Genomic DNA, 26,612 nt, shown 5'->3' with positions numbered 1-26,612 from the left:
CGTAACAGCAGTGGGAGGAGTGACAGAGCTCGCAGGTTGAGACAGACACGCAGGTGTTGGCATCTAATGCACTGAACTGTGGAAGTTATGGGAAGTTGTTTTCTCTTTTTAAAACTAAAATTAGCTGGGCATGGTGACTCATACCTGTAATGTAATGGCAGCACTTGAACAGGCCATGGAGAATCACTTCACCCCAGGAGTTTGCGACTAATCTGGGCAATATAGACAGACCCCATCGCTACAATTTTTTTTTTTTTTTAATTGGCACAGCATAGTGGTGCGTGCCTGTAGTCCCAGCTACTTGGGAGGCTGAGGTGGGAGGACTGCTTGAGCCCAGTAAGCAGAGGAGATTGCAGTGAGCCAAGATCCTGCCATGGTATTCTGGCCTGGGCAACAGAGCAAGATGGGGAAAAAAAAAAAAAGATATTATCAAAAATTTAATATTTAATGCACACGTTTCCCATGGAAATATGCAGGAGAGGAAAACTGACATTCCAAAATCAGCCTAACTGAAAAAGACCAATTATATGAAGCCTGTGCATGTATGAACAAAGAAAAAGTTAAAGTTTTCTAAGCTCATTCTGCAAAATGTTAGAAATACGAAGACAGAGATCATATAGTGCAGCGGTCCCCAACCTTTTTGGTACCAGGGACCTGTTTCATGGAAGACAATTTTTCCACGGACGGTTTGTGGGGGTAGAAGAATGGGGATGGGATGTTTTCAGGATGAAACTGTTCCACCTCAGATCATCAGGCATTACATTCTCATAAGAAGCGCACAACCTAGATCCCTCACATGCAGTTCCCAATAGGGTTCGCGCTCCTATGAGAATCTAATGCCACCGCTGATCTGGCAGGAGGTGGAGCTCAGGTGGCAATGCTCGCTTACGTGCCACTCACCTCCTGCCATGCAGCTGGGGGGAGCTGGGAACCCCGATATAGTGTGTATACCATGTTAAAATAATTAAAACAGATTTGGATTGTGCTGTCCTTTTAAATTTTAATAAAATAGATTAATTTCATATTACATAGAGAGCAAGTCCATCCATTCATCCGTGATAAAATTTTAGAAATATTTTCTATAAAATGTTTAGTATTTAATTGGAAATGAATCCAGTATAACATGACTTCCACAGATACAGCATTCCCATCCTCACTCCCATTCCTATTTTGAGAAATTTTAAAAATACAGAAAAGTACAAAAAATAAGACAAGATATCCCTATACCACAATCCAGAATCAATCAGTATCTTCTTATATTTACTTGAAGTCTTTTGAAAGAGAAGTGGATGTTTATATAAAAAGCTGAAGTCCCCTTTAACCAATACCCATCCCACCTCCCACACTCATTATTTTCCCTTCTCCACTCTTCACAGGTGACCACTATCAAGAGTTTGGTCTGTATCCTTCCAATCCATTTCAAAAACATGTACATACATATATGCATCCATTACCAATAGATAGTACTGAGTTTTGTGAGGAAACTTTTAATTCAAATTTACAAAAAGTCATTGTACTATCTGTATCATTCTGCAACTTGATCCCCCCTCAACAATTCTGGGATCTTTCTGCTAATACATGTGGATTTCATTTGTTGCATTTTACAGATATATAGTATTACATAAGAATTTCCCATATTGTTCGTGATGGGCTTTCTCAGTTGTTTCTAATTTTTGGCTACTACAAATCAAGCCACAGTAAATATCCTAGTGCGTATTTCCTGAGCATTCATACTCATAAGTAGAACCGCTAAGTATTTCTCAAATTGTTCCAAGGAATGTTTCCCTATTCCCAAGGTCATATGCATTTTAGTATATAGCTTTTCCATATTTCTGTTTTTAATCTCTGGATTCACTTTTGTGTATAGTTCATGGTCTATTTTTCCCCCTTGGAGAACAAACTACCTCCACTTAAAAAAAATAGTTCCATTATTTCCTCACTTCCTGATGCCACTTGTATCATATTCCAAATTCTAATAAATGCATAGGTCTTTTTTTGAAATCTCTTCTGCTCTGCTCAAGCAATACCAGAGGAGTCTTAATATTAGTTGTAGATGACCATGTCATCTATTTTTGTCTGTTCCTTTCCAATATTTACAACTTATTTTTCTTGTTACTGGCGAAGATCTCCAGATCTATGGTGGTAGCAATAAAAAACAGGCCTCCATTTTCTGTTCCCACTTTTAGTGAAAATGTGCCTAAACTTTCACCATTATCTGCAGGTTTCTCTGTTGGACACAGGCTTTTAATCATATGCATGTCTTTCTCTTCAGTACAAATTTTCTGGTGTCCCTTAAGTTTTTAGTACTTGTTAACCTCATTCGTGGTGCTTTGCTTCAGAAGGATTATTTCTGGGGCATGATGAGGTGCAAATTTCTAATGAAAGCTTTCCCACTTTCAAGGCGTTCATGGGGTTTTTAGTGAGTATGAATTTTCTGGTGTCTAATGTGGTGTGACTTCTGGCTGAAAGCTTTCCCACATTCACTGCACTGATAAGGCTTCTTACCTGTGTGTATTCTCAAATGCAGAGCAAGGGTTGAGAACTGAGAGAAAGCTTTCCCACATTCATTACAACCATAGGGCTTCTCCCCTGTATGGCTTCTCACATGCACAGTGAGAGATGAGCTCTGAGAGAAGGCTTTTCCACAAACATTGCATTCGTAAGGTTTATCACCTGAATGAATCCTCACATGTACAATAAGTGATGTTCGCTGAGAGAAGGCTTTTCCACATTCGTTACATTCATAGGGTTTCTCTCCAGTGTGAATGTTCTGATGTTTTATGAGGTACTTCTTCTGGCCAAAGGCTGTTCCACATTCACTACATTTAAAAGGCTTCTCTCCAATATGGATTTTCTCATGCTCAGTAAGGTTGGATTTGCCACTGAAGGTTTTTCCACACTCCTTACATACAAAGGGCTTCTCTCCTGTGTGAGTTCTCTGGTGTCTGATGAGGTTTGACTTCTGAATGAAAGCTTTCCCGCAATCTTTACACTCAAAAGGTTTTTCTCCAGTGTGAATTTTCTGGTGCGTAAGGAGGTTTTCCTTCTGGCTAAAGGATTTTCCACATTCATTACATTCGAAAAGCTTCTCGCCGGTATGGGTGTTCTGATGTTTAATGACATACTGCTTTTGGCTAAAGGCTTTTCCACACTCGTTACATTCAAAAGGTTTCTCTCTCGTGTGAAAATGCTCATGCTCAGTGAGGTTTGATTTGTGGCTGAAGACTTTTCCACATACCTTACAGGCAAAGGGGTTTTCCCCACTGTAAATTCTCTGCTGGCTGAGGTGTGACATCTGAATGGAAGCTTTCCCACATTCACAAGGTTTCTCTCCAGTAAAAATTTCTTGATGAGTGAGGATTTACTTTTGGCTGAAGATATTTCCACATCTCTTACATTTATAAGGCTTCTCTGTGTATGATCTCCCAAATGCAGAGTAAGGGATAAGGTTTGAGAGGAAATGTTATCATACTCAGTACATTCAATGCTTTCTCTCTAGAAAAATTTTCTAATATTCAATGAAGTATTGCTACCTTCACTAGTTTCTCTCCAGCATCAATTTTCTGCTTCTCAATGAGATTGTCATCTAGCTAAGGGCTTGTCAATACTCCTTAGAAGCACAGGGTTTCTCTTCAGCATGACTTGCACGTTCGACAAAATGCAACATATGAGTAACAGTTCCCCCACATTCAGTAAATTCATAGGGTTTCTCTCCAGTATGAACACTCTGGTAACAGATGAGGTACAAACGTTTTAAACCAAAGGCATTTACACTTAAAGAGGGTTAATACCATAAGGAGTAAGCTGTGGTAGAGAAGCTCCCAACTAAGTCCTTTGATGATTCTTTCCTACACAACCTCCCTCATGATTTCAGTCCAGGTTGTGTTTCAAACTGAAAACTTCAAAAAGGTGTGGCCTTAAAACAAATACGACCTGAGAACAGAGGAAGTATTTTTTCTTATATTCAACACTCTTTTTCTCAGTCTTTCCTGGAGATGGATCAACGTGCCTCCCAAGTCCTGGTGCCTCTCTATCTGTGCATCATCTTCTCAGGCTTCTTCTAAAATGGAGTACAAAGAACCATAGCACAAAGGAGTTAAATTCATAAAGTGCCCAGAACCATGGCTGCCATATGGTAAGCCCTTCATCTTACCTTTATATTACTATCACTTTTATTTGTTAATTTTCCCATTACTAGCAATAAAATTTTTTGAGATTAACTCTGGTAGCCCATCTCCCAATATGAAAATAATCTATACTATTAATGCTTCCAACTAAGTTATGAGAAGGGAACCCTACTTGAGGTGATCTAGGTAGAAAATTAACATTCATGGGTCCACAAAGCTGAAAGTACTCTTGAAAAATAACCTTTCCATTTCAGAATTTAGCAAGTTGTATAACAAATAATGAAGAATTGCCAAATAGAAGAAAAAGATAACTACATAAAAATTAGAAAGTCTACCTGGGATGCTAAGGAAGAAAAATAATTCTCATCTTTCTTTCTTTTTTCTTTTTTTTTTTCTGAGACGGAATTTCGCTCGTTATCCAGGCTGGAGTGCAGTGGTGCGATCTCGGCTCACTGCAACCTCTGCCTTCTGGGTTCAAGCAATTCTCTTGCCTCAGCCTCCTGAGTAACTGGGATTACAGGTGTGTGCCACCACACCTGGCTAAATAATGCTCATCTTTCTAAGAAAAGGAATAGATCAACCAACAAGTGCTTCCTCCCAAAACCCCATTAAAATTATAAGGAGAAAATGGTACAAATTCCCTTATTCAAAAGGAATAAAGGATGGTGGCTGAAAAAAAAGTGTAAGGTACAGTTGAACATGAACTGTCCAGTCACGAGAACAAAGGACTGGCCACACCTTCATATGAAATGGAAGTTTATCCCCTGCAGAATTTTAATCAGAGCTCAGGGGCATTCAGCAAATGAGATGACAGGAATGAGCTGCTATACGGAAATCAGAGATCAAACCCACATATATGGTAAGACCTGCAGCACCATTCTGCAGCTGAAGACAAAAGATGCTGGCTGGCCGGGCGCAGTGGCTCTTGCCTGTAATCCCAGCACGTTGGGAGGCCGAGGTGGGCGGATCACGAGGTCAGGAGATTGAGACTATCCTGGCTAACACAGTGAAACCCCATCTCTCCTAAAAATACAAAAAATTAGCCGGGCATGGTGGTGAGCAACCAGATGCAAAGCTTGAACCCTGATTACATTCTGGAATTTAAAAAAACTATGGAAGGCATTCTGCGGACAATTGGAAAAATGTGAACATAGACTGGGTAGTCTAATATTAGGACAACATGGTTAATCTTCTAAGGTGTGAAACGGTATTTTGTTATATGGGAGAGCTCCCTTTTTTTTTTGAGACAGAGTCTTGCCCTGTCGCCCAGGCTGTGTGGGGAAAAGAAAGAGAGATCAGACTGTTACTGTGTCTGTGTAGAAAGTAGACATAAGAGACTCCATTTTGTTCTGTACTAAGAAAAATTCTTCTGCCTTGAGATGCTGTTAATCTGTAACCCTACCCCCAACCCTGTGCTCACTGAAACATGTGCTGTGTCAACTCAGGGTTAAATGGATTAAGGGCGGTGCAGGATGTGCTTTGTTAAACAAATGCTTGAAGGCAGCATGCTCGTTAAGAGTCATCACCACTCCCTAATCTGAAGTACCCAGAGACACAACACACTACAGAAGGCCGCAGGGACCTCTGCCTAGGAAAGCCAGGTATTGTCCAAGGTTTCTCCCCATGTGATAGTCTGAAATATGGCCCCATGGGAAGGGAAAGACCTGACCGTCCCCCAGCCCGACACCCGTAAAGTGTCTGTGCTGAGGAGGATTAGTAAAAAAGGAAAACCTCTTTGCAGTTGAGATAAGAGGAAGGCATCTGTCTCCTGCTCTTCCCTGGGCAATGGAATGTCTCCGTGTAAAGCTGGATTGTATATTCCATCTACTGAGATAGGGGAAAACCACCTTAGGGCTGGAGGTGGGACATGCTGGCAGCAATACTGCTCTTTAAGGCATTGAGATGTTTATGTATATGCACATCAAAAGCACAGCACTTTTTTCTTTACCTTGTTTATGATGCAGAGACATTTGTTCACATGTTTTCCTGCTGACCTTCTCTCCACTATTACCCTATTGTCCTGCCACATCCCCCTCTCCGAGAAACGCCCGATAATGATCAATAAATACTAAGGGAACTCAAGAGGCCGGTGCCGGCGCAGGTCCTCCGTATGCAGGTCCTCCGTAACGCCGGTCCCCTGGGCCCATTTTTTCTTTCTCTATACTTTGTCTCTGTGTCTCTTTCTTTTCCAAGTCTGTCCTTCCACCTGACAAGAAACGCCCACAGCTGTGGAGGGGAAACCCACCCCTTCAGGCTGGTGTGCAGTGGCGCGATCTCGACTCACTGCAACCTCGGCCTCCTGGCTTCAAGTGATTCTCCCGCCTCAACCTCCCAAGTAGCTGGGATTACAGGCATGCGTCACCACGCCTAATTTTTGTATTTTTAGTAGAGACAGGGTTTCACTATGTTGGCCAGGCTGGTCTTGAACTCCTGACATCTGGTGATCTGCCCGTATCTGCCTCCCAAGTGCTGGCATTACAGGCGTGAGCCACCACGCCCGGCCAGGAGCTGCTTTTCTTGGTAGAAAATACATATTTAATTTTTTAGAAGTAAAACATCATGATGCCTCAGCACACAAAATAAACACATGGATACGGACATACAAAAGCGTGGCAAAATATTAATTATTGAATCCACATGGGGGTACATAAGAGATTCTTTTACTATTCCTTCAGCATTTGTTATATTTAAAAAATGTTCATATGAAAAAATAATTGAATGGCTGGGCATGGTGACTCACACCTGTAATCCCAGCACTTTGGGGCCAAGAGTTTAAGACAAGCCTGGCCAACATGGTGAAACCTCGTCTCTACTAAAAATACAAAAAATTAGCTGGATGTGGTGGCACGCTCCTATAATCCCAGCTACTCAAGAGGCTGAGACAGGAGAATCACTTGAAACCGGGAGGTGGAGGTTGTAGTGAGCCCAGATCGCGCCACTGCACTCCAGCCTGGGTGCACTCCAGCCTGGAGGGAGACTATGTCTCGGGAAAAAAAAAAAAAAAGAAAAAAGAAAAAAGAACTGATCAATATTTCCACACAAAAAATTCATAGATTATTTAACAGCAACTCACACGTTCTCAAACTACTGATCAGAAAAATAAAACATGGACCTTCCTTTTAACCGGATTATAATGCAGACTATAGACGGCAAAATCTAAAACCATGTTTAAGGTATCATTTACTGAGAACTTGTAAGTTTCTCTGGAAAATATGAAGTAATGGACAAGCAGAGGGAAAAGGAAAAAAGGCAGAAGTAACAGAAACATTTTAATGAAAACTGAATTCAAGTTTATATAAGTAGTACCTACATAAGTAGAATATTTCATAATCAAAGGCCAAGATTCAAAAATTTTATAAAGAGAAAGAAATATGTTCATATTTGTAGTCACATAATTTGTATGTTTTTTTTTTTTTGAGATGGAGTCTCGCTCTGTTGCCCAGGCCGGAGTGCAGTCTCAGCTCACTGCAACCTCCGCCTCCCAGGTTCAACCGATTCTCCTGCCTTAGACTCCCGAGTAGCTGGGACGATAGGTGTGCATCACCACGCCCAGCTAGTTTTTGTATTTTTAATAGAAACGGGGTTTTACCATGTTGGCCAGGCCAGTCTCAAACTTTTGACCTCAGGTGATCTGCCTGCCTCGGCCTCCCAAAGTGTTGGGATTACAGGGGTGAACGACCGAGTCTAGCCTTTTTTTTTTTTTTAAATAAAAAAGATACGGGGTCTCAACACGCTGCCCAGGCTGGTCTAGAACTCCTAGGCTCAAGAGATCTGCCGCCTCGGCTACAGATGTGAGCCACCGTGCCTGGCCCTTTGTTCTCTATTAAAGAGAGCTTAGTGTGTCTTTTTAAGGCTTGACTGATCCTATTACAAAGACCACGGGAAAAGAAATAATCCAGAAATAACATGAAACTGGTCTGAGGTAATCTCTGGATCTGAAAATAATAGGATGAAAATTTTAATTTGGGTAGCATTCAGATACAATGAGAATGAAATTAGATAGCTGTCTGTCCCATAAAACAGGTAAAGTTGTGTAAGGCAAGACAGAAACTCTGGAGATGCCAAAATAAGAATTGATATTATAGTTAATTATAACTTAAGAATGAGTCCAGGTGTAGTGGCTCCCGCCTGTAATCCTAGCACTTTGAGAGGCTGAGGCGGGCAGATCACTTGAGGTCAGGCCTGGCCAACATGGTGAAAACTGGTTACCAAAAAAATACAAAAATTAGCCGGGTGTGGTGGTGGGCACCTGTAGTCCCAGCTACTCAGGAGGCTGAGGCAGGAGAATCACTTGAACCCGGGAGGCAGAGGCTGCGGTGAGCCACGATGGCACCACTGCACTCCAACCTGGACAACAGAGTGAAACTATGTCTCAAAAAAAAGAAGAAATATTTATTCTTCTAAAATTGTAGACAACATCTCTATCAACCTCTTTTTTTCTTTTTTTTTTTGAGAGAAGAGTTTCACTCTCGTTGCCTAGGCAGGAGTGCAGTGGTGCAATCTCGGGTCACTGCAACCTCTGCCTCCCGGGTTCAAGCGATTCTCTTGCCTCAGCTTCCCGAGTAGCCGGGATTACAGGTGTGTGCCACCACGACCAGGTAACTTTTGTATTTTTAGTAGAGACAGGGTTTCTCCATGTTGGTCAGGCTGGTCTCGAACTCTCAACCTCAGGTGATCCACCCACCTCAACCTCCCAAAGTGCTGGGATTACAGGTGTGAGCCACCGCGTCTGGCTCTCTACTTTTTATCTGTTAAAGAGAAAAAAATGTTAAGAGTAGGAAGTAATTATAATTCTAATGTCATATGAGAAAGGATGTGAGTAGGCAGCTGCCATTACTCTTCTAAGAAAGAGCCCTTTTTTATCTATTTATTTATTTTTAAAAACAGAGATAGGTTATTGGCCGGGTGCGGTGGCTCGTGCCTGTAAACCTAGCACTTTGGGAGGCCGAGATGGGTGGATCATGAGGTCAGGAGTTCGAGACCAGCCTGGCCAACATAGTGAAACCCCGTCTCTACTAAAAAATACAAAAATTGGCTGGGCGCGGGAGGCTGAGGCAGGAGAATCGCTTGAACCCCGGAGGCAGAGTCTATAGTGAGCCGAGATCGTGTCACTGCACTCCAGCCTGGGCGACAGAGCGAGACTCTGTCTCAAAAAAAAAAAAAAAAAAATTTTTTTTAAATAAAAAGAATTAAAAAAAAAAACAGAGATAAGTTCTTGCTCTGTTGCCCATGCGGGAATGCAGTGATTCAACCATAGCTCACTGCAGCCTTGCACCTCTGGGCTCAAGCGATCCTCCTGTCTCTGCCTTCAGGTAGCTGGGACTACAGATGTGTAACACCACACCGGGCTAATTAAAAATTTTTTTGTAGCGACGGTCTTGCTATGTTGCCTAGGCTGGTCTCAAGCAATCCTCTGACTTTGGTCTCCCAACATGCTGGGAATACAGGCATGAGCCACTAAGCACGGCCAAGAAGAGCCCGTATGTATGGTGCTCTCCACAACCATAGGACAGCTTTAAGGGCCTCATCACAGCTCCTTGCATGCAATCATGGAATCCAGGAATGTTACGCTGGTTGAAGGAAACTTGACGGACCCACTGACATCCCTGAATGGTAGGGAATGTAGGGCTGAGCAAGAGACACCACCATCGAATAAAGCAGCCTGTTAGTATAGCAGGACAGACGAGGGCACAATTTTCTTTTTTTTTCCTACAGATTTCCTATCTCACTAAATGATAATCCACTTTCTTCCAGTTTTTCAAATCAAAACCTTGGACTCTTTTCATACCCCGCATACAATCTGTAAGCTATTCCTTTAAACTATTTTAAAAATCAGACAGGCCGGGCGTGGGGGCTCACACCTGCAATCCCAGCACTTTGGGAAGCCGAGGCAGGTGGATCACAAGGTCAGGAGATCAGGATCATCCTGGCCAACATGGTGAAAACTCATCTCTACTAAAAATACAAAAATTAGCCAGGCATGGTTGCATGCACCTATAGTCCCAGCTACTCAGGAGGCTGAGGCAGGAGAATCGCTTGAACCTGGGAGGTGGGATTGCAGTGAACCGAGATCACGCCACTGCACTCCAGCCTGGGCAACAGAGCGTGACTCAGTCACACACAAGAAAAAAATGTGATTACCTGTCACTAAACTACCATCACTTTCTCACCCAGATTTTGGAGACAGATTCTTTCACCTAGAAATTTTTGAGACAGATCAGGAGTTTTCTTTTGGACTTGTTGCTTATGACATGTCTGTTGATCATATAAATGAGTATTCAAGTAGACAGCTGGATATAGAAGTCAGGAATTTAGGGAGATAGAAACTGGTGCCCTCTTGAACTTTAAAATTTGTTTTTGTTTTTTTTTTTTAAAGGCCTCCAATTAACCTTCTAGCCTTGGCCCCCTACATAGTTTATTTTCTATACAACAGACCTGATTATTCCTTTCAAAATGTAATTCTGATCTTATCATTCCTCTGCTCAAATCCCTCTGATAGGCTGGGAGCAGTGGCTCACACCTGTAATCCCAACACTTTGGGAGGCCAAGGCAGGTGTATCACTTGAGGCCAGGAGTTCGAGACCAGCCTGGCCAACATGGTGAAACCTCGTCTCTACTAAAAATACAAAAATTAGCCGGCGTGGTGGCAGGTGCCTGTAATCCCAGCTACTTGGGAGGCTAAGGCAGGAGAATCGCTTGAACCTGGAAGGTGGAGGTTGCAGTGAGCCGAGATCGCACCACTGTACTCCAGCCTGGGTGATAGAGCAAGACTCAGTCTCAAAAAAAGGAAAAGGAAAAGGAAGGAAGGCTGGCCCTCTGTTGGGTCTCCCAAATCACTCAGAATCAATGTTGAAACCTGTGATTTGACCTGTTACCTAACCACTGCTACTCTTATTCCCTTTTGCCCTCTCTCTTCCAGCCCACGGCCCTGATCACTGTTCTCTGAACAGGACAGCAAGCTTCTCCTGACTTAGGGCTTTTAACACTTTTGTTCCTTCTGGCTAACGATCTTCCACCCAATACTGCACGCCCACTCTCGCACTCTTCAGATCTTTTTTCAAATGGCATTCACTGAGACCTTTCCCCACCAAGCTGATTTAAAATTACAACCCCAACTAGCCCTCTCTATGCCAGTTTTCCCTTACTTTATTCTTTTCCACAGCACTTATCACTATCTGATAGTATACATTTTTTAAGTATTTACTCGTTGTCTGTCTCCCCATTATAACATAGTCCCTAGGAGGAAGAAATTTTTGACTGTTTTAATAGCTGACATTTCTCTAGCATCTGAAATAATACCTAATACATATCATGCAATAAATACTTGTAGGATGTGAATATATCAGCTTGGTAGAAACGTAAATGGGTTTACTTCTTTTGAGAGCAATGTGCTTATCTCAATTAAATTTATAAACATAACTTTGACCCTGCATTCCACTTAAAAAGTAAATGCTATGTAGTTGTTTCTGTATATTTCTGCAAAGCAATATAAACAAGTATACACACTTGTGTCTTCAATAGCAGATGCCTGAAAACAACCTAAATGCCCATTAGTAGGAGACAGGTTAAATTATGCGTTAGCCAGGCGCGGTGGCTCAAACCTGTAATCCCAGCACTTTGAGAGGCCGAGGCAGGCAGATCGCTTGAGGATAGGAGTTGGAGACCAGCCTGGCCAACATGACAAAACCCCATCTCTACGAAAAATACAAAAATTAGCCAGGTGTGATGGCACATGCCTGTAATCCCAGCTACTCGGGAGCCTGAGGCACAAGAATCACTTGACCCCAGGAGGCGGAGGTTGCAGTGAGCCAAGACTGTGCCACTGCACTGCCACCTGGGTGACAGAGCAAAACTCTGTCTCAAAAAAATGAAAATAAATAAATAAATAACAAATTATGTGTTGACAGAGAATTCTAAGAAAAAAACTTATGTACATAATAGAATATATAACATACCACCATTTATATGAAAAGGAAAAATTAGGGCTTATATGTATATATATTTGCAGCATAGATATAATATACTGGCTTATTCCTAGGTTACCTCAAGAAGGATATACGTGACACGCTTAAACGTGACCACAACTTTGCAAAAAAACTGCAGGACTAAGAGTCAGAGTTAAGAGGAGATTTTTTCGGGAGTCTGAGGCAGGAGGACCACTTCAGGCCAGGAAGCTGAGGCCACAGTGAGCTGTAATTGTGCCATACATATAGACCCCCACACATAAAAGTAGCAGAGGGAAAAACTGATTTCTAGGTCAACAACTTATGACAGAGGTACATGGGAGCAGAAGAAAGGTAGGCAGAGGAGTCCATGGACCTACGATGGCAGAGATGAGTGAGAAGACAACGGGAAGTGTGAGAACAGGTGTAAAATATAATTCTGAGGCATTCAGCCACTAGAAAGGATGAGAGAAGGTAGTAACAAAAAGGAACCTGAATATCAGACAATATATAAGGTTTTACAAAGTATAAAGGACAATGTGTAAGGACAGGAAAAGGTATGCGGATGAAGGAGAACAGCCACCACAGTGGCGGCACAGACGAAGCAGAAGGCTGACGTCAGAACAGCAACAGGAGGGGCGCCTGGCCCCTCTAGAATCTGGTGAAAGAAGAATAATGAAACACACAAAAATGATGACTGGAAGCATCATTCAGGAATCTAAAAATCTCATACCAAGCAATACTCTATGTCTACAGCCTGGAAGAAAACATCCTTTGAAGCACTTCAGAGGAATCAATGCTGACTGAAAAACTGTGGCCTGCCTGTCATTTACTCACCCGCGCAGATCCTTCCCACTTCTTTCTCCACCATACAGTTTGTCTTCTTGCTTCAACAGAGGATCATATAACCTGCTATTGGGAAAATGACACAGTATTACAATGTTAATGCTGGGGCCAAAGTACCATCCTAGAACTCAGGCTGAGCCCTGGGGTCTCCTGGCCTTCTGAAGAATGAGGGTGCAATTTCCAAAGATGCACAGAACAAAGTAATGACCTTCTGCCTTAGTGACTAAAGCACACACAATCGTGTGGGCAAAGGCACCAGGGCCATTAGAATCCTAAACTTCAAAGCCATGCTCATTAAACCATTTAAAGTCTACACACATCCAGAAATGGGAGAAAGGGAGAATTAACTTTCAGAATTTTACTTACACAGGAGAGCTGTTCACACCTTGTGTGAGTGATTGCTGTTTTTCTCTAGCACCACACTCCCACTCAGGGTCCTGAGAGGATTTTAACTACGGCCCTTATTCGTGGATGAATTCAACACCCATGTCTGACTTTAACATGTTCCCATCAGAACTAAAGCACATGGGCACAATGTGTAGGAAGTTGTTCTGACAGTACTCAAGAATAAAAACTCAAACATTTTCCTGAAGTCCTACTATTTATCCTTTTTGCATTATACTGAGTGAAATTCTTTCTTTCTTTCTTTCTTTTTTTTTTTTTTTTGAGACAGTTTCACTCCTGTTGCCCAGGCTGGAGTGCAATTGTGCAATCTCAGCCCACTGCAACCACTGCCTCCTGGTTTCAAGCAATTCTCCTGCCTCAGCCTCCTGAGTAGCTGGGATTACGGGTGTGTACCACCACACCTGGCTAATTTTGTATTTTTAGTAGAGACAGAGTTTCACCATGTTGGCCAGGCTGGTCTCGAACTCCTGACCTTAGGTGATCCACCCACCTTAGCCTCCCAAAGTCCTGGGATTACAGGTGTAAGCCACCGTGCCGTGTCCTATTTCATATTAGAGATGTCCTGGCCCAGGTGCAGTGGCTCACACCTATAATCCCAACACTTCGGGGGGCTGGAAGTGGGTGAATCGTTTTGAGTGCAGGAGTTGAAGACCAGGCTGGGCAACACAGTGACACACCGTCCTTATAAAAATACAAAATTAGCTGGGCGCAATGGTATGCGCCTGTAGTCTCAGCTACTTAAGAGGCTGAGGTGGGAGGATGACTTGAGCCCAGGAGTTCAAAATGGCCTGACAGAGTGAGACCTTGTCATAAAAAAGAAAAGCAACAACCTGGAATACAGGTTCATCCATTAGTTCAAAAAACATTTTTAAGCCAGGTGTGGTAGTGTGCACATGCAGTACCAGCTTCTCAGGAGGCTGAGAGAGGAAGATCACTCCAGCCCAGGACTTCCAGGCTGCAAATACATGATCATGCCTATGAATAGCCACTGCACTCCAAAAGAAAAAAAAAAATCTTCTTTTTTTTTTTTTTTGAGACAGAGACTCGTTCTGTTGCCCAGGCTGGGAGTGCAGTGACATGATCTCTGCTCACTGCAACCTCTGCCTCCCAGGTTCAAGCCATTCTCCTGCCTTAGCCTCCCGAGCAGCTGGGATTACAGGCACGCGCCACTACACCCAGCTAATTTTTCTAATTTTAGTAGAGACAGGGTTTCACGACATTGGCCAGGCTGGTCTTGAACCCCTGACCTCAGGTGATCCGCCCACCTCTGCCTCCCAAAGTGCTGGGATTACAGGTGTGAGCCACTGCGCCCAGCCAAAAAAAAAATCTTTTTTTTTTTTGAGACGGAGTTTCACTCTTGTTGCCCAGGCTGGAGCGCAGTGGCGCGATCTCGGCTCACTGCAACCTCCACCTCCCAGGTCCAAGCGATTCTCCTGTCTCAGCCTCTGGAGCAGCTGGGACTATACGCATGCGCCACCATGCCCCGCTAATTTTGTATTTTCAGTAGAGACGGGGTTTCTCTGTGTTAGTCAGGCTGAACTCCCGAACTCCCGACCACAGGTGATCCACCTGCCTCGGCCTCCCAAAGGGCTGGGATTACAGGTGTGAGCCACTGCACGTGGCCCAAAAAAATTTTTTTAATCAATAGCAGACATTATTGGGATGACTGACCAAATTTGAATATGGACTTTGGATTAAATAATACTAATGTATCAATGTTAAACTTCCCGATTTGGATCACTGTACTGTAGTTATGAAAAAGAATGTTTTTGTTCTTGGAAAATGCATGCTGAAGTATTTATAGATAAAGGAAGCATGTCCACAACTGGTTTCAAATCGTTCAGGAAAAAAAAAATCATACACATTTGGAGAAAGAGAGAAGGAAAAATAAAACAACCAAAATGTAAATGATTGGTGAAATTGGGTAAAGGATATATGGGACTTCTCTGTACTATTCCAACTCTTCTATAAAGTTGTAATCATATAAAAAAGCATAATCATAAAAAATTTAAGTTTCACATATATACCCCCCATCCACTATGTATGTTGAAAAAGCTTGATCACCAATTCCTAATGGGGTGTGTCAGAGATATAAGGCTTAGAGCATGATTTAAACTGAAACATACATGACAGAAACACGAGAAGGTGAGTTGGCTGGAAGCAACTTGCAGGAGGGAGATCAAGTTTGAGACTCTATACATTCAGAGTGTAGGTTTCTGAACATATGCAGGCAGAGAGATCGATTAGGCAGTTGGATATACAGATCAGGAGCTCAGAATAGGGCTAGAACAGAAATGGGAACTTGCCAGTTGTCAGACTATTACTGCTGCTGAAGACACAGGGAGAAATGTTACCGTGGGCTGGACGCAGTGGCTCATGCCAGTAATCCCAGCACTTTGGGAAGCTGAGGTGGGCAGGATCACTTGAGCTCAGAAGTTCAAGACCAGCCTAGGCAACACGGCAAGACCCCATCTCTGCAAAAAATCCAAATCCAAAAATTAGCAGGGTGTGGGGTGGTACATGTCTGTAGTCCCAGCTACTTGGGAGCCTGAAACAGGAGGACTGCTTAAGCCTGGGAGGTGGACGTTGCAGTGAGCCGTGATCATGCCACTGCCCTCCAGCCTGGGTGACAAAGCAAGACCCTGTCTCAAAAAAAAAAAAAAAAAAAAAAAAGAATCACAAAGCAGGGGCAGGGCTTGGTGGCTCATGCCTGTAATCCCAGCACTTTGAGACACTGAGGTGGGTAGACTGCTTGAGCCCAGGAGTTCAAGATCAGCCTGCTTATCACTAAAAAAAAAATACAAAAACTAGCCAGGTGTGGTGGTATGCACCTGTAGTCCCAGCTACTTGACAGGCTGAGAAAAAAGGACTGCTTGAGCCTAGGAGGTTGAGGTTGCAGTGAGCCAAAAAAAAAAAGTAAGAATCACAAAGCAGATGAAAACTGAAACATAACAAAATGAACTTAAGACACAAAACTTTTAAGAAGGAAACAAAGCTATAAATAGACCACAAAAGATAAACAGAGGAAATGAGTAAAGAAACAGTCACCCAAAAGAAGGGAATCGACAGAAAACAGAAGAATAGGAATAGACATCTTATTTCTGTCCCATTTGATTTTTTGTTTAAGGATGCAATAACGAAATTTTGAGGGATTGTTGTTTCCTCAATCAACAGATTTTCCCTGGTTGTTGCACCTGGGCTATTAGCAGTGTCCTCAGTCTTTCTGCTCACACTCCCACTGACCCAGGCAGCATGGGTAATCTATATTTATATAATCATAATCTATATCTGACCATAAAAGCCAGTATCTTATCTAATGTAAAAACACTGAAAAGCAAATCATCATAATAAAAGTAATAGAAAAACACTGAAGGCATTTCTATTAGATTGTAAACAGACAAGGATGCCCACTGCCTCAATTATATAATCTAATTACAAATAACTAAGTAAGGAAAGCAGGGAATAATATTAGTATGTAGAAATCAACAGCTTCATATATACCAACAATGACTCCATTCATAGCAACATAAAACAAAACATCCAGAAAAAAACTTAGTAAGAAGTGTCCAAACCTGTATGAAAAAAATTTTAAAACACCCTAGAGGACCCAAAAAGAAATGAGAATATGTATCACGTACATAAAGAGGAATATTTAATGTCATAAAAATGTCCCTATTCCCAAGTTATTTTATAAATTTAATGCAATCCCAATAAAAATAACAAACTAGTTCTACCTTTTCCCCCTCTGGAACTAGACAAGCTAATCCTAAAATTTACAAAGAAAAATAAACAAGCAAGAATAGCCAGGAAACACTGAAAAGGACGAGCAATTAAGAGACTAGCTATACCACAAAGTAAAACACAATGATAAAGCCTCAACAGTAAGAAGATAAATATTTTCCCTGGTTGTTACACCTGGGCTATAGCAGTGTCCTCAGTCTTTCTGCTCACACCCAGAAACAGACCAAATAAATGTGAGAATTTAGTATATAATCAAAGTGGCATCCCTAAAAATAGTAAACATAAGACCTTTTTTTAATGTGTGTGAGACGGAGTTTGGCTCTTGTTGCCCAGGCTGGAGTGCAGTGGCACAATCTCAGCTCACTGCAACCTCTGCCCTCCCAGGTTCAAGCGATTCTCCTGTCTCAGCCTCCGAATAGCTGGGATTCAGGTATGTGCCACCACACCCAGCTAATTTTTTGTATTTTTAGTAGAGACAGGGTTTCTCCATATTGGCCAGGCTGGTCTCGAACTCCTGACTTCAAGTGATCCACCCACCTTGGCCTTGCAAAGTGTTAGGATTGCAGGCGTGAGCCACAGTGCCCAGCCAGGTAAGACCTTTTAATAAATGATGTCAAAGATTGCGGTAGCCAATTGGAAAAAGGTAAAGCTGGATGCATATCTGATAGCATACACCAGGATAAAATCTAAATGGATTATAAATTAAAATAAAAAACAAAATCTTAAAAAAACTATTGCTCTGACTTGGGAAGCCAAGGTAGCAGGATCACTTGGGCCCAGGAGTTTGAGGCCAGCCTGGGCAACACAGGGAGATCTTATCTCTACAATTTTTTTTTTTAAATTAGCCAGGATATGAAGGCTGCAGTCAGCTGTGATCACGCTACTGCACCCCAGCCTGGGTGACAGATCAAGATCCAACTATAAAACAATCAAACAACAAAAAACTGTAACTTTATAAGAATTTGAAAATATCGGTGAAACTTAAGAGTGGAAAAGGCTTTCAGACTATAACCATAAAAGACTGATGAATCAGCCACGCGCGGTGGCTCACGCCTGTAATCCCAGCACTTTGGAGGGCCGAGGCGGGTGGATCACGAGGTCAGGAGATCGAGACCATCCTGGCTAACATGGTGAAACCCCGTCTCTACTAAAAATACGAAAAAATTAACCAGGCATGGTGGCACGCACCTGTAGTCCCAGCTATTTGGGAGGCTGAGGCAGGAGAATGGCGTGAACCCGGGAGGCGGAGCTTGCAGTGAGCCGAAATCGCACCACTGCATTCCAGCCAGGGGGACAGAGAGATACTCCATCTCAAAAAGAAAAAAATGTAACTAGATTTTTTTTTTTTTTTGAGACGGAGTCTCACTCTGTTGCCCAGGCTGAAGTGCAGTGGCGTGATCTCGTGCACCACAATGCCTGGCTAAATTTTTTGTATTTTTAGTAGAGACAGGGTTTCACCATGTTGACCGGGCTAGCCTCAAACTCCTGACCTCAAGTGATCTACCCGCCTCAGCCTCCCAAAGTGCTGGGATTACAGGAGTGAGCCACCGCGCCCAGCCAAAAGTTTTAAAAATAAAAAGAAAACCATAGCAGCATGGTGGTGCACTGCCTGTAGTCCCTGCTACTTGGGAGGCTGAGAATTGCTTGGGCCCAGGGGTTCAAGGCCAGCCTGTGCAACACAGTGAGACTTTGCCTCTAAAAAATACATAAATAAAAAGCTCTTTGGTGTGGTGCGGAGATGCCTCTGTGCTCACCAACCACAGGGGGCTCATTCTAAGCACGGCTATGTAAAAAAAGAAACTATTATTACTAAATTAAAACAAAACCTCTTAATTCTGCAAGATAAAAAAAAAAAGAAGAAACAACCACTGTGAACAATGTCCAAATGCAAATGAAAACTAAAAAAAAAAAAAAAAAAAAAGCCACCACTCATTTCATATAGGGCTAACCTTTCTAATTTATAAACAGCTCCTCTAAGGAAAAGACACCCCATAGAAAAATGGTGAAAAGGATATGAATAGACAGTTCCTAGATTAATACATACGGGCCTTTAAACATATAAAAAAAAATTCTCATTCATAAGAAGGGATGTAAATGAAACCTACACTGAAGTTCAGATTGTCTCTTATGCCCCTAGTGAAATATCAAATATTCGACACTACACTCATGGTGAGTTTAAGGGGAAGATGCTCTCGCACATGGCTCGTGGGAGTGTAAGTACTTACCCACTGGGCAGCGCCATTTGTATTAATAGCAGTCTAGTTTAGAGCTACTCCTGTGTCAGTATAAAATGGCGCACATAAAAAAATTATTCATTACTGCATTGTTAGCAACAGCAGAAGACTGGAAACAATCCAAATGCTCAACAACGGGATTAACTGAATCAACCATGGTGCATCCAAATAATGACATCTTATTTATACAGCAGCTGAAAAAAAATTTTTTTAAAGATTATGATTAAGAAGGAACACCTTGGCTGGGTGTAGTGGCTCACACTTGTAATCCCAACACTTTGGGAAGCCAAGAGAAGAGGACTGCTTGAGCTCAGGAGTTCGAGACCAACCTGGGAAACAGAGTGAGACCTCGTCTCTACAAAAAGTAAAAAAGCCAGGTGTGGTGGAGTGTGCCTGTGGTCCCAGCTACACAGGCGGCTGAGGCAGGAGGATCACTTCAGCCCAGCAGTTGGAGGCTGCAGTATGCCATGTTAACACCATTGCACACCAGCTTGGGTGACAGAGCGAGACTATTTCAAAAAAAAAAAAAAAGGAAGGGCTATCTCTAGGACATATTGTTATTAAAGAAACTGAGACATAGGGAGGTGCATATGGTATGCTATCTTTTATGTAAGGTGGAGGGAAACAGGAGTGAAGAGAAATATATACTAGTGACAGAACAAAAAACAAAAAACCCACTTGAAGGATAAACAAGAAGCAAACAAAAAAAAAACAAGACATGTTTACATAAGACAAAGAAGAATGTGACTGGGGGAAGGGAGCAGAATGAGATATATCTGTGAGATAGATCTTTGTTGAATCACAGAAATGCATTACTTACTTCAATAGTAATCAAATTCATTTTTTAAAAAGCAGTCCCTTGGCCAGGCACGGTGGCTCACGCCTGTAATCCCAGTACTTTGGGAGGCTGAGGCGGGTGGATCACGAGGTCAGGAGATCAAGACCATCCTGGCTAACATGGTGAAACCTCGTCTCTACTAAAAATACAAAAAATTAGCCGGGCGTGGTGGCTGACACCTGTAGTCGCAGCTACTCGGGAGGCTGAGGCAGAAGAATGGCGTGAACCCGGGAGGCGGAGCTTGCAGTGAGCCAAGATCGCGCCACTGCACTCCAGCCTAGGGGACAGAGTGAGACTCCGTCTCAAAAAAAAAAAAAAAAAAAGCAGTCCCTTAACCTGAAAACAACAAATGAACCCAACTGTATGTTAATTTAGTAACATAATTCCTCAGAAAAACGATTTCAAATGACTTTAGAACAGAGTTCTTTGACTACATACATCTTTAGTGAGATGCATTTTAAAAGTTGGGCTCAGTGGCTCATGCCTGAAATCCCAGCACTTTGGGAGGCCAAGGCGAGTAGGAAGTCAGGAGTTCGAGACCAACCTGGCCAACATGGTGAAACCCTGTCTCTACTAAAAATACAAAAATTAGCTAGGCGTCGTGGCGGGCACCTGTAATCCCAGCTACTCGGGAGGCTGAGACAGGAGAATCGCTGGAACTGGGGAGGCAGATGTTGCAAGTGAGCCAAGATCACACCACTGCACTCTGCCCTGGGCAAAAGAGTAAGACAACATCTCAAAAAAAAAAGATGCATTTTAAGAACAAAAATAGTTACATATATTAAAGAAAGAATTTTTTAACATGATACAGTATGTTTATGGTTACTACTAATATCAGCATTGTTACTGAAACCATTTTCTTTATATTGCAGGATAAAGCAAACAAAATAAGTACTTATAACTTGTTTCATATTTTTTACTATAAAATACAACTAGGAGGCCAGGCACCGTGGCTCACGCCTGTAATCCCAGCGCTTTGGGAGGCCAAGGTGGGCGGATCACCTGAGGTTAGGAGATCGAGACCATCCTGGCTAACACGGTGAAACCCCATCTCTACTAAAAATACAAAAACTTAGCTGGGTGTGGTGGCATACCCCTGTAGTCCCAGCTACTCGGGAGGCTGAAGCAGGAGAATCGCTTGAACCCGGGAGGCGGAGGTTGCAGTGAGCTGAGATCGTGCCACTGCACTCCAGCCTGGGCACCAGAGCAAGACTCCGTCTCAAAAATAAAATTAAATTAAATTAAAAAAAACAACTAGGAGCTACGAAATTAGGTAAAAATACTATACCATTTAAAGTGAATTAGAAATATGAATATGGACTCATGATTTTTAAAAATACATTAAAAATGTATTTTTTAAATGCTCTGCAATTTAAAATGGCTTTAAAACAATGTTACCCCTGGGCAATGAGCACACCCTTGATCTTGTCTCTAATACCATTCTCCAATAAAAGGAACCAGAGCTCCTTGGAGAAATGGTCAATTCCAAGTCTGGGAGGAAGATACAAGTAAGCCTGCAGCGCAGGAAAACCTTCCAAGATCAATGATGTCAGCCAAAATGAGACAAGAATGACCTGAAGGGGTGTCCACTGGCATCAAAAAGTGCAGCTGATTCTAGAACACGCTAAATATACACAACTTTAGGATGATGTTTAAGAAAGAAAAAGCCAGGGGGGAAAAAAAGATACAATTTGATGTAACAATGAAATAAATGTAAAAGGAATAAAAAGACAAGAGAAATTAAGACTATACTTCCAGGGATCATTTCTAGTTTGTTCCCAGAAGTTTCTCTTAACGTATAGACTACTATATTTTTACACAAAACAAACAAACAACAACAACAAAAAACCCAGAAAATCATCACTTTACAATACCTGTAGAAATTTACTCATCCAGTCAAGAATTATGTATTGGTTTTAAAACCATCCACTAAATGACTGATGAGAATGAACCAACGTAAACATAACATTTTGGTCAAAGGGAAGTAACAATCACCAGCCATCTGGTATATCTCTCCTAATGGTATGCAATTTGAAGTATGTAAGATCACCTCTGATGTATTCTGGCCAAAAATCAATCACAATTAGAATTAAAAAAAAAATCATCAGAGATTCTTAATTAGAACCATGCGAAAGTAATCATAGAAATCAAAGAACAAATCTTCCAAAGGAGCAGATAATGATGACTTTCTAAAGATAAACATAACTCAAACACAGAAATCTAACTTCCAGCCTGGGCAACACAGTAAGACTCCATCTCTACAAAAAAAGGTTTAAAAATTAGCAGGTCGTGGTGGCACACACCTGTAGTCCCAACCACTGGGGGGGTGGGGCTGAGGTGGGAGGATCTCTTCAGCGCAGGAGGTGGAGGCTGCAATGAGATGTGATCACACCAGTGCACCCAGCCTGAGCCAGAGTGAGACCCCATCTCAAAAATCAAAAAACAAATCTAACTTCCTGATTCCAGTTAAAAAAGGAAACATCCACAGAAAATTTTAAGTGGCCAGGCGCAGTGGCTCACGCCTGTAATCCCAGCACTTTGGGAGGCCGAGGTGGGCGGATCACGAGGTCAGGAGATGGAGACCATCCCGGCTAACACGGTGAAATCCCGTCTCTACTAAAAATACAAAAAATTAGCCGGACGTGGTGGTGGGCGTCCGTAGTCCCAGCTACTTGGGAGGCTAAGGCTGGAGAACGGCGTGAACCTGGGAGGTGAAGCTTGCAGTGAGCCAAGATAGTGCCACTGCACTCCAGCCTGGGCGACAAACCGAGACTCTGTACCGCTCCCCCCAAAAAAAGAAAATTTTAAGTAAAAAAATTGAAATATAGAAATATTAGGCCGGGCGCAGTGGCTCACGCCTGTAATGCCAGGACTTTGGGAGGCTGAGGCACGTGGATCACGAGGTCAGGAGATCCAGACCATCCTGGCTAACACGGTGAAACCCCATCTCTACTAAAAATACAAAAACAAAATTAGCCAGGCGTGGTGGCTGGCACCTGTAGTCCCAACTACTCAGGAGGCTGAGGCGGGAGAATGGCATGAACCAGGGAGGCAGAGCCTGCAGTGAGCCGAGATCAGGCCACTGCACTGCAGCCTGGGCGACAGAGTGAGACTCCATCAAAAAAAAAAAAAAGAAATATTAATAACAAAAGTGCATCTACATATCTTATTCTTTCAGAAATTCCTACCAGACACAGGACTATAATATTTTCTGAGGAAGCATTTTTTTTGCAGCTAGTAATAAAAAGTACTAGTACTTAACATTAATCAAGTACTTACTACACACTGGGGACTATTCTTAGAACTTTACATGTATTAACTTCTGGAGCTACACAATCACCCTTTGAATCAAATATTGCTATTATTTCTATACTATGAAATGAGCAACTGAGGCCCAAGGTTTAAGTACCTACCTGAGGTCCCCAAGGTAAAAAGTGGCAGAGGAAGGAGTTAACACAGGAAGTCTGGCTCCTTGGCCTATGTCTTCCTTTAATTAAAAAAAGAAAAAGAAAAAAAAAATTAGCTCATGCCTGTAATCTCAGTACTTTGGGAGGCTGAGGCAGGCAGATCACATGAGGTCAGGAGTTCGAGACCAGCCTGGTCACCACGGTGAAACCCTGTCTCTACTAAAAATACAAAGCCTTTGCCCTGTCTATTCCAGTACCCCCACCCCAACAGCCAGTTTTATTATTTCTTATGTATCTTTCGAATTTTTTTTTTTGAGATGGAGTTTTGAATACATTTTGAAGTTATTTCCGTCTCAGTATATAAAGAGCTTCCTCCTCATTCTTTTGTACAGCTATGTATTATTTTGTTGTATCGATGTACACCAATCTCCCACTGATGGGCATGAACTGTTTTTCTTTTCTTTCTTCTCTCTCTCTCCTTTCTTTCTTTCTTAAGACAGGGTCGGCCAGGCACCGTGGTTCATGCCTGTAATCCTAGCACTTTGGGAAGCCGAGGCGGGCCGATCACTTGAGGTCAAGAGTTCAAGACCAGCCTGGCCAACATGGTAAAACCCTGTCTCTACTAAAAATACAAAAAAAGTAGCCGGGTGTGGTGGCGGGCAACTCTAATCCCAGCTACTCGGGAGGCTGAGCCAAGAGAATCGCTTGAACCTGGGGGGCAGAGGTTGCAGGGAGCAGAGATTGGGCCACTGCACTCTGGACTGGGCAACAGAGAGAGACTCCAACTCAAAAAAAAAAAAAAAAAAAAAAAAGACAGGGTCTGGCTGTCCACCAAGCTGGAATGCTGTCGCCAGGATCTCTGCTCACTGCAGCCTTGACCTCCTAGGCTCAAGTGATCCTCTCACCTCAGCCTCCCAAGCAGCTAGGACTACGGGAGATCTCACTATGTCGCCCAAGCTGGTCTCTAACTCCTGGACTCTAGCCATCCTCCTGCCTTGGCCACCTAAAGTGCTGGGATTACAGGTGTGAGCCACCAAGCCCGGGCTGAGGCTTTATATTTTAAAATGTGTTGGGTCCCCACCTCCCCACACCTCAACGACTTTTCTTCTTCAGTCTGTACTGGCTCTTGCAGCTTGTCTCTTTCCATAGTAAGTCTAGGATCATTTCCCCTAGTTCCAAAAGAGAAAAGCCTGTCCATAGTTTTATTAGGATCACATTATTACTATTATTGAGACGTAATCTCGCTCTTGTCCAGGCTGGAGTGCAGTGGCGAGATCTCAGCTCACTGCAACCTCCGCCTCCCGGGTTCAAGCGATTCTCCTGCCTCAGCCTCCACGGTAGCTCAGATTACAGGCACCCGCCACCACGCCCGGCTAATTTTTGTATTTTTTTATTTTATTTTTTTTTAGTAGAGACAGGGTTTCACCATGTTGGCCAGGCTCCTCTCGAACTCCTGATCTCAGGTAATCCGCCCATCTCGGCCTCCCAAAGTGCTAGGATTACAGGCATGAGCCACCGCACCCGGCCAAGATCACAGTAAATTAATACATTTACTTAAGTTTGCGCACACTTCTTAATGTCACATGGTATATTTATTTGTTCACATCTGTTATGCCCCTTAGTAGTATTTTAAAGTTCTTTCCTAATAGTTCTGAACCTTTAAGTTTCTTCCACAATACTTCATCTTTTTACTGCTATTGTAAATATTAGTTTTCTTCAACTATGTATTCTAACTGATATTTGTAAATTAGAAGGCTATTTATTTATAGATATTAACTTGGTACCCAATTACTTTATTTAACTTTTTATAATTTAAAACTATGTCAATGACGACAGCGGGGGCGGGGTGATTTCCTTAGAAAATGCATCTTTGGAGATGTCAGTAGCATTCTCCATTACTTCACAAAATCCATACAACCTGAGAACGCCTCGACTCATTAAGGGATTAAGACACCTAGGATTTAGTCCAGACTCATAGATAAACACTGCAACAATTAAGCTTTCTTCAAAAAATGAGGATAACTGTGCCTAACCTAAAACCTTTGACTCCCTCATCCTGGGCGCCGTTATATGGGATTGCTTCTCAAAGCGTACAATGCTGTTTAGTCCAGGGCTTTGCTTAACAGCCCTATTTAAGTACCCCAAAGATGGGATTTGAATAGTCTGAAGTAGGCACCCCGAAACTGAAGTTCCTTCGAAACACTCTGGTTTAAAAAAAAAAAAAAAAAGTCACGGTGATTTGCATGCCACTCCAATTAAAAAGAAATGCTTTTATATAAAAACTCGTTTTAAAATTATTCACCACTTAGCTTTTCCACCCCTTCAATTTTCAAGTAAAAACGACGCTCCAGGAAGATGGCACCGTTATAATCATCAGCACTTTCGACAAGGGAAGTGCAGCTCAAACGTTATACCTCAATGCTGGTCTCCTACATCTCCCTCTTAGGCACAATCACACACAATCCCGCACCCAGTTTCACATTCACTCAACAATCCCAAACATCAGGTCAAACTTTGAGGACAAACTCGGTCACACTCGTTCAAACCGGCCTCAGAGGCCCCCACCTCCGCCCCGCACGTAGGCCAGAAGCTCTTAGACCCACTCCCTGCCCTCGCGCCGCGCCCCTAAAGATCAGGAATCCTCCCCTTTAACCTCCCCGGTCCGACCGACCCGAGACGCCCAGATCCCACCTCCTACTTTCGCGCCACGTGGACCCAGGGGCCGTACTGACCCGCGGACAAAGACCAAAATGTCCACTCGGTGCGCTGCGCTTGCGCACTCGGAGAGCGAGGAAGCACTCCCAGAAGTCTCCGCGACGCGGCCCGCCTCGGTCACCGCGGCCAGGCCCAGGCTGGTACTGAATTACCTTCTATTACCAGCAACGTCGCTTCTCAGGCCTTGGACTACATTTCCCTTGAGGCTTTACTGGTCGACTCTCTGTCTCCTCCTCTCCCCCCGCGAACTTGGCCGCCTCCTTCTGTGACGATGGAGCTCTTGAGGTAAGTAGTCCTTTAGCGTCAGATGACTTCAAGCTTGCTGGAGGGTCTGGAGTGGCGACGCCCTCTCCGAA

At 42.9% G+C, this 26,612-nt stretch overlaps 2 protein-coding genes across 20 annotated transcripts in view; one reads left to right on the top strand and one right to left on the bottom strand.

Moving 5' to 3' along the window:
- ZNF565 (zinc finger protein 565) overlaps nt 1-26,612 on the top strand; it is an 81,127-nt gene that overhangs the window by 17,014 nt on the left and 37,501 nt on the right. For 2 of the 3 annotated variants that reach the window (XM_055369098.2, XM_004060570.3), the window contains exon 1: nt 26,463-26,541. The exons of the other annotated variant lie outside the window; for it this stretch is intronic. The gene's annotated coding sequence lies outside the window, so the exon portion shown is untranslated. Of the gene's footprint in view, nt 1-26,462; nt 26,542-26,612 lie in introns of those variants that run through there. 3 annotated transcript variants of the gene reach the window in all.
- ZNF146 (zinc finger protein 146) lies at nt 981-26,540 on the bottom strand. 17 transcript variants are annotated; one of them, XR_010131960.1, is made up of 6 exons: nt 26,233-26,355; nt 23,548-23,621; nt 20,117-20,273; nt 15,676-15,795; nt 12,908-12,979; nt 981-4,060 (listed from the first exon to the last, which is right to left on the bottom strand). XR_010131960.1 is itself a non-coding variant. In XM_055369103.2 (5 exons), the coding sequence occupies exon 5, from the start codon at nt 3,293-3,295 to the stop codon at nt 2,417-2,419; it is 879 nt and encodes a 292-aa protein (XP_055225078.1). In that variant the 5' UTR covers nt 3,296-4,060; nt 12,908-12,982; nt 15,676-15,795; nt 23,548-23,621; nt 26,409-26,540; the 3' UTR covers nt 981-2,416. The 17 variants fall into 17 exon arrangements, 16 of the variants coding, with proteins under 16 accessions (XP_055225078.1, XP_055225079.1, XP_055225074.1 ...); XM_055369103.2 differs by lacking the exons at nt 20,117-20,273; nt 26,233-26,355 and adding an exon at nt 26,409-26,540 and having other exon boundaries at nt 12,908-12,982; XM_055369104.1 differs by lacking the exon at nt 20,117-20,273 and having other exon boundaries at nt 12,908-12,982; nt 26,274-26,402.

This window comes from Gorilla gorilla, chromosome 20 (assembly GCF_029281585.2).
Source record: "Gorilla gorilla gorilla isolate KB3781 chromosome 20, NHGRI_mGorGor1-v2.1_pri, whole genome shotgun sequence".
Taxonomy (NCBI): Eukaryota; Metazoa; Chordata; class Mammalia; order Primates; family Hominidae; genus Gorilla; species Gorilla gorilla.
This window is presented reverse-complemented; position numbering and strand designations above follow the sequence as displayed.

Coding starts and splice junctions, on each gene's coding strand:
- ZNF146 (XM_055369103.2), bottom strand. CDS start 3,295: ATGTCACACCTCAGCCAGCAGAGAATTTACAGTGGGGAAAACCCCTTT.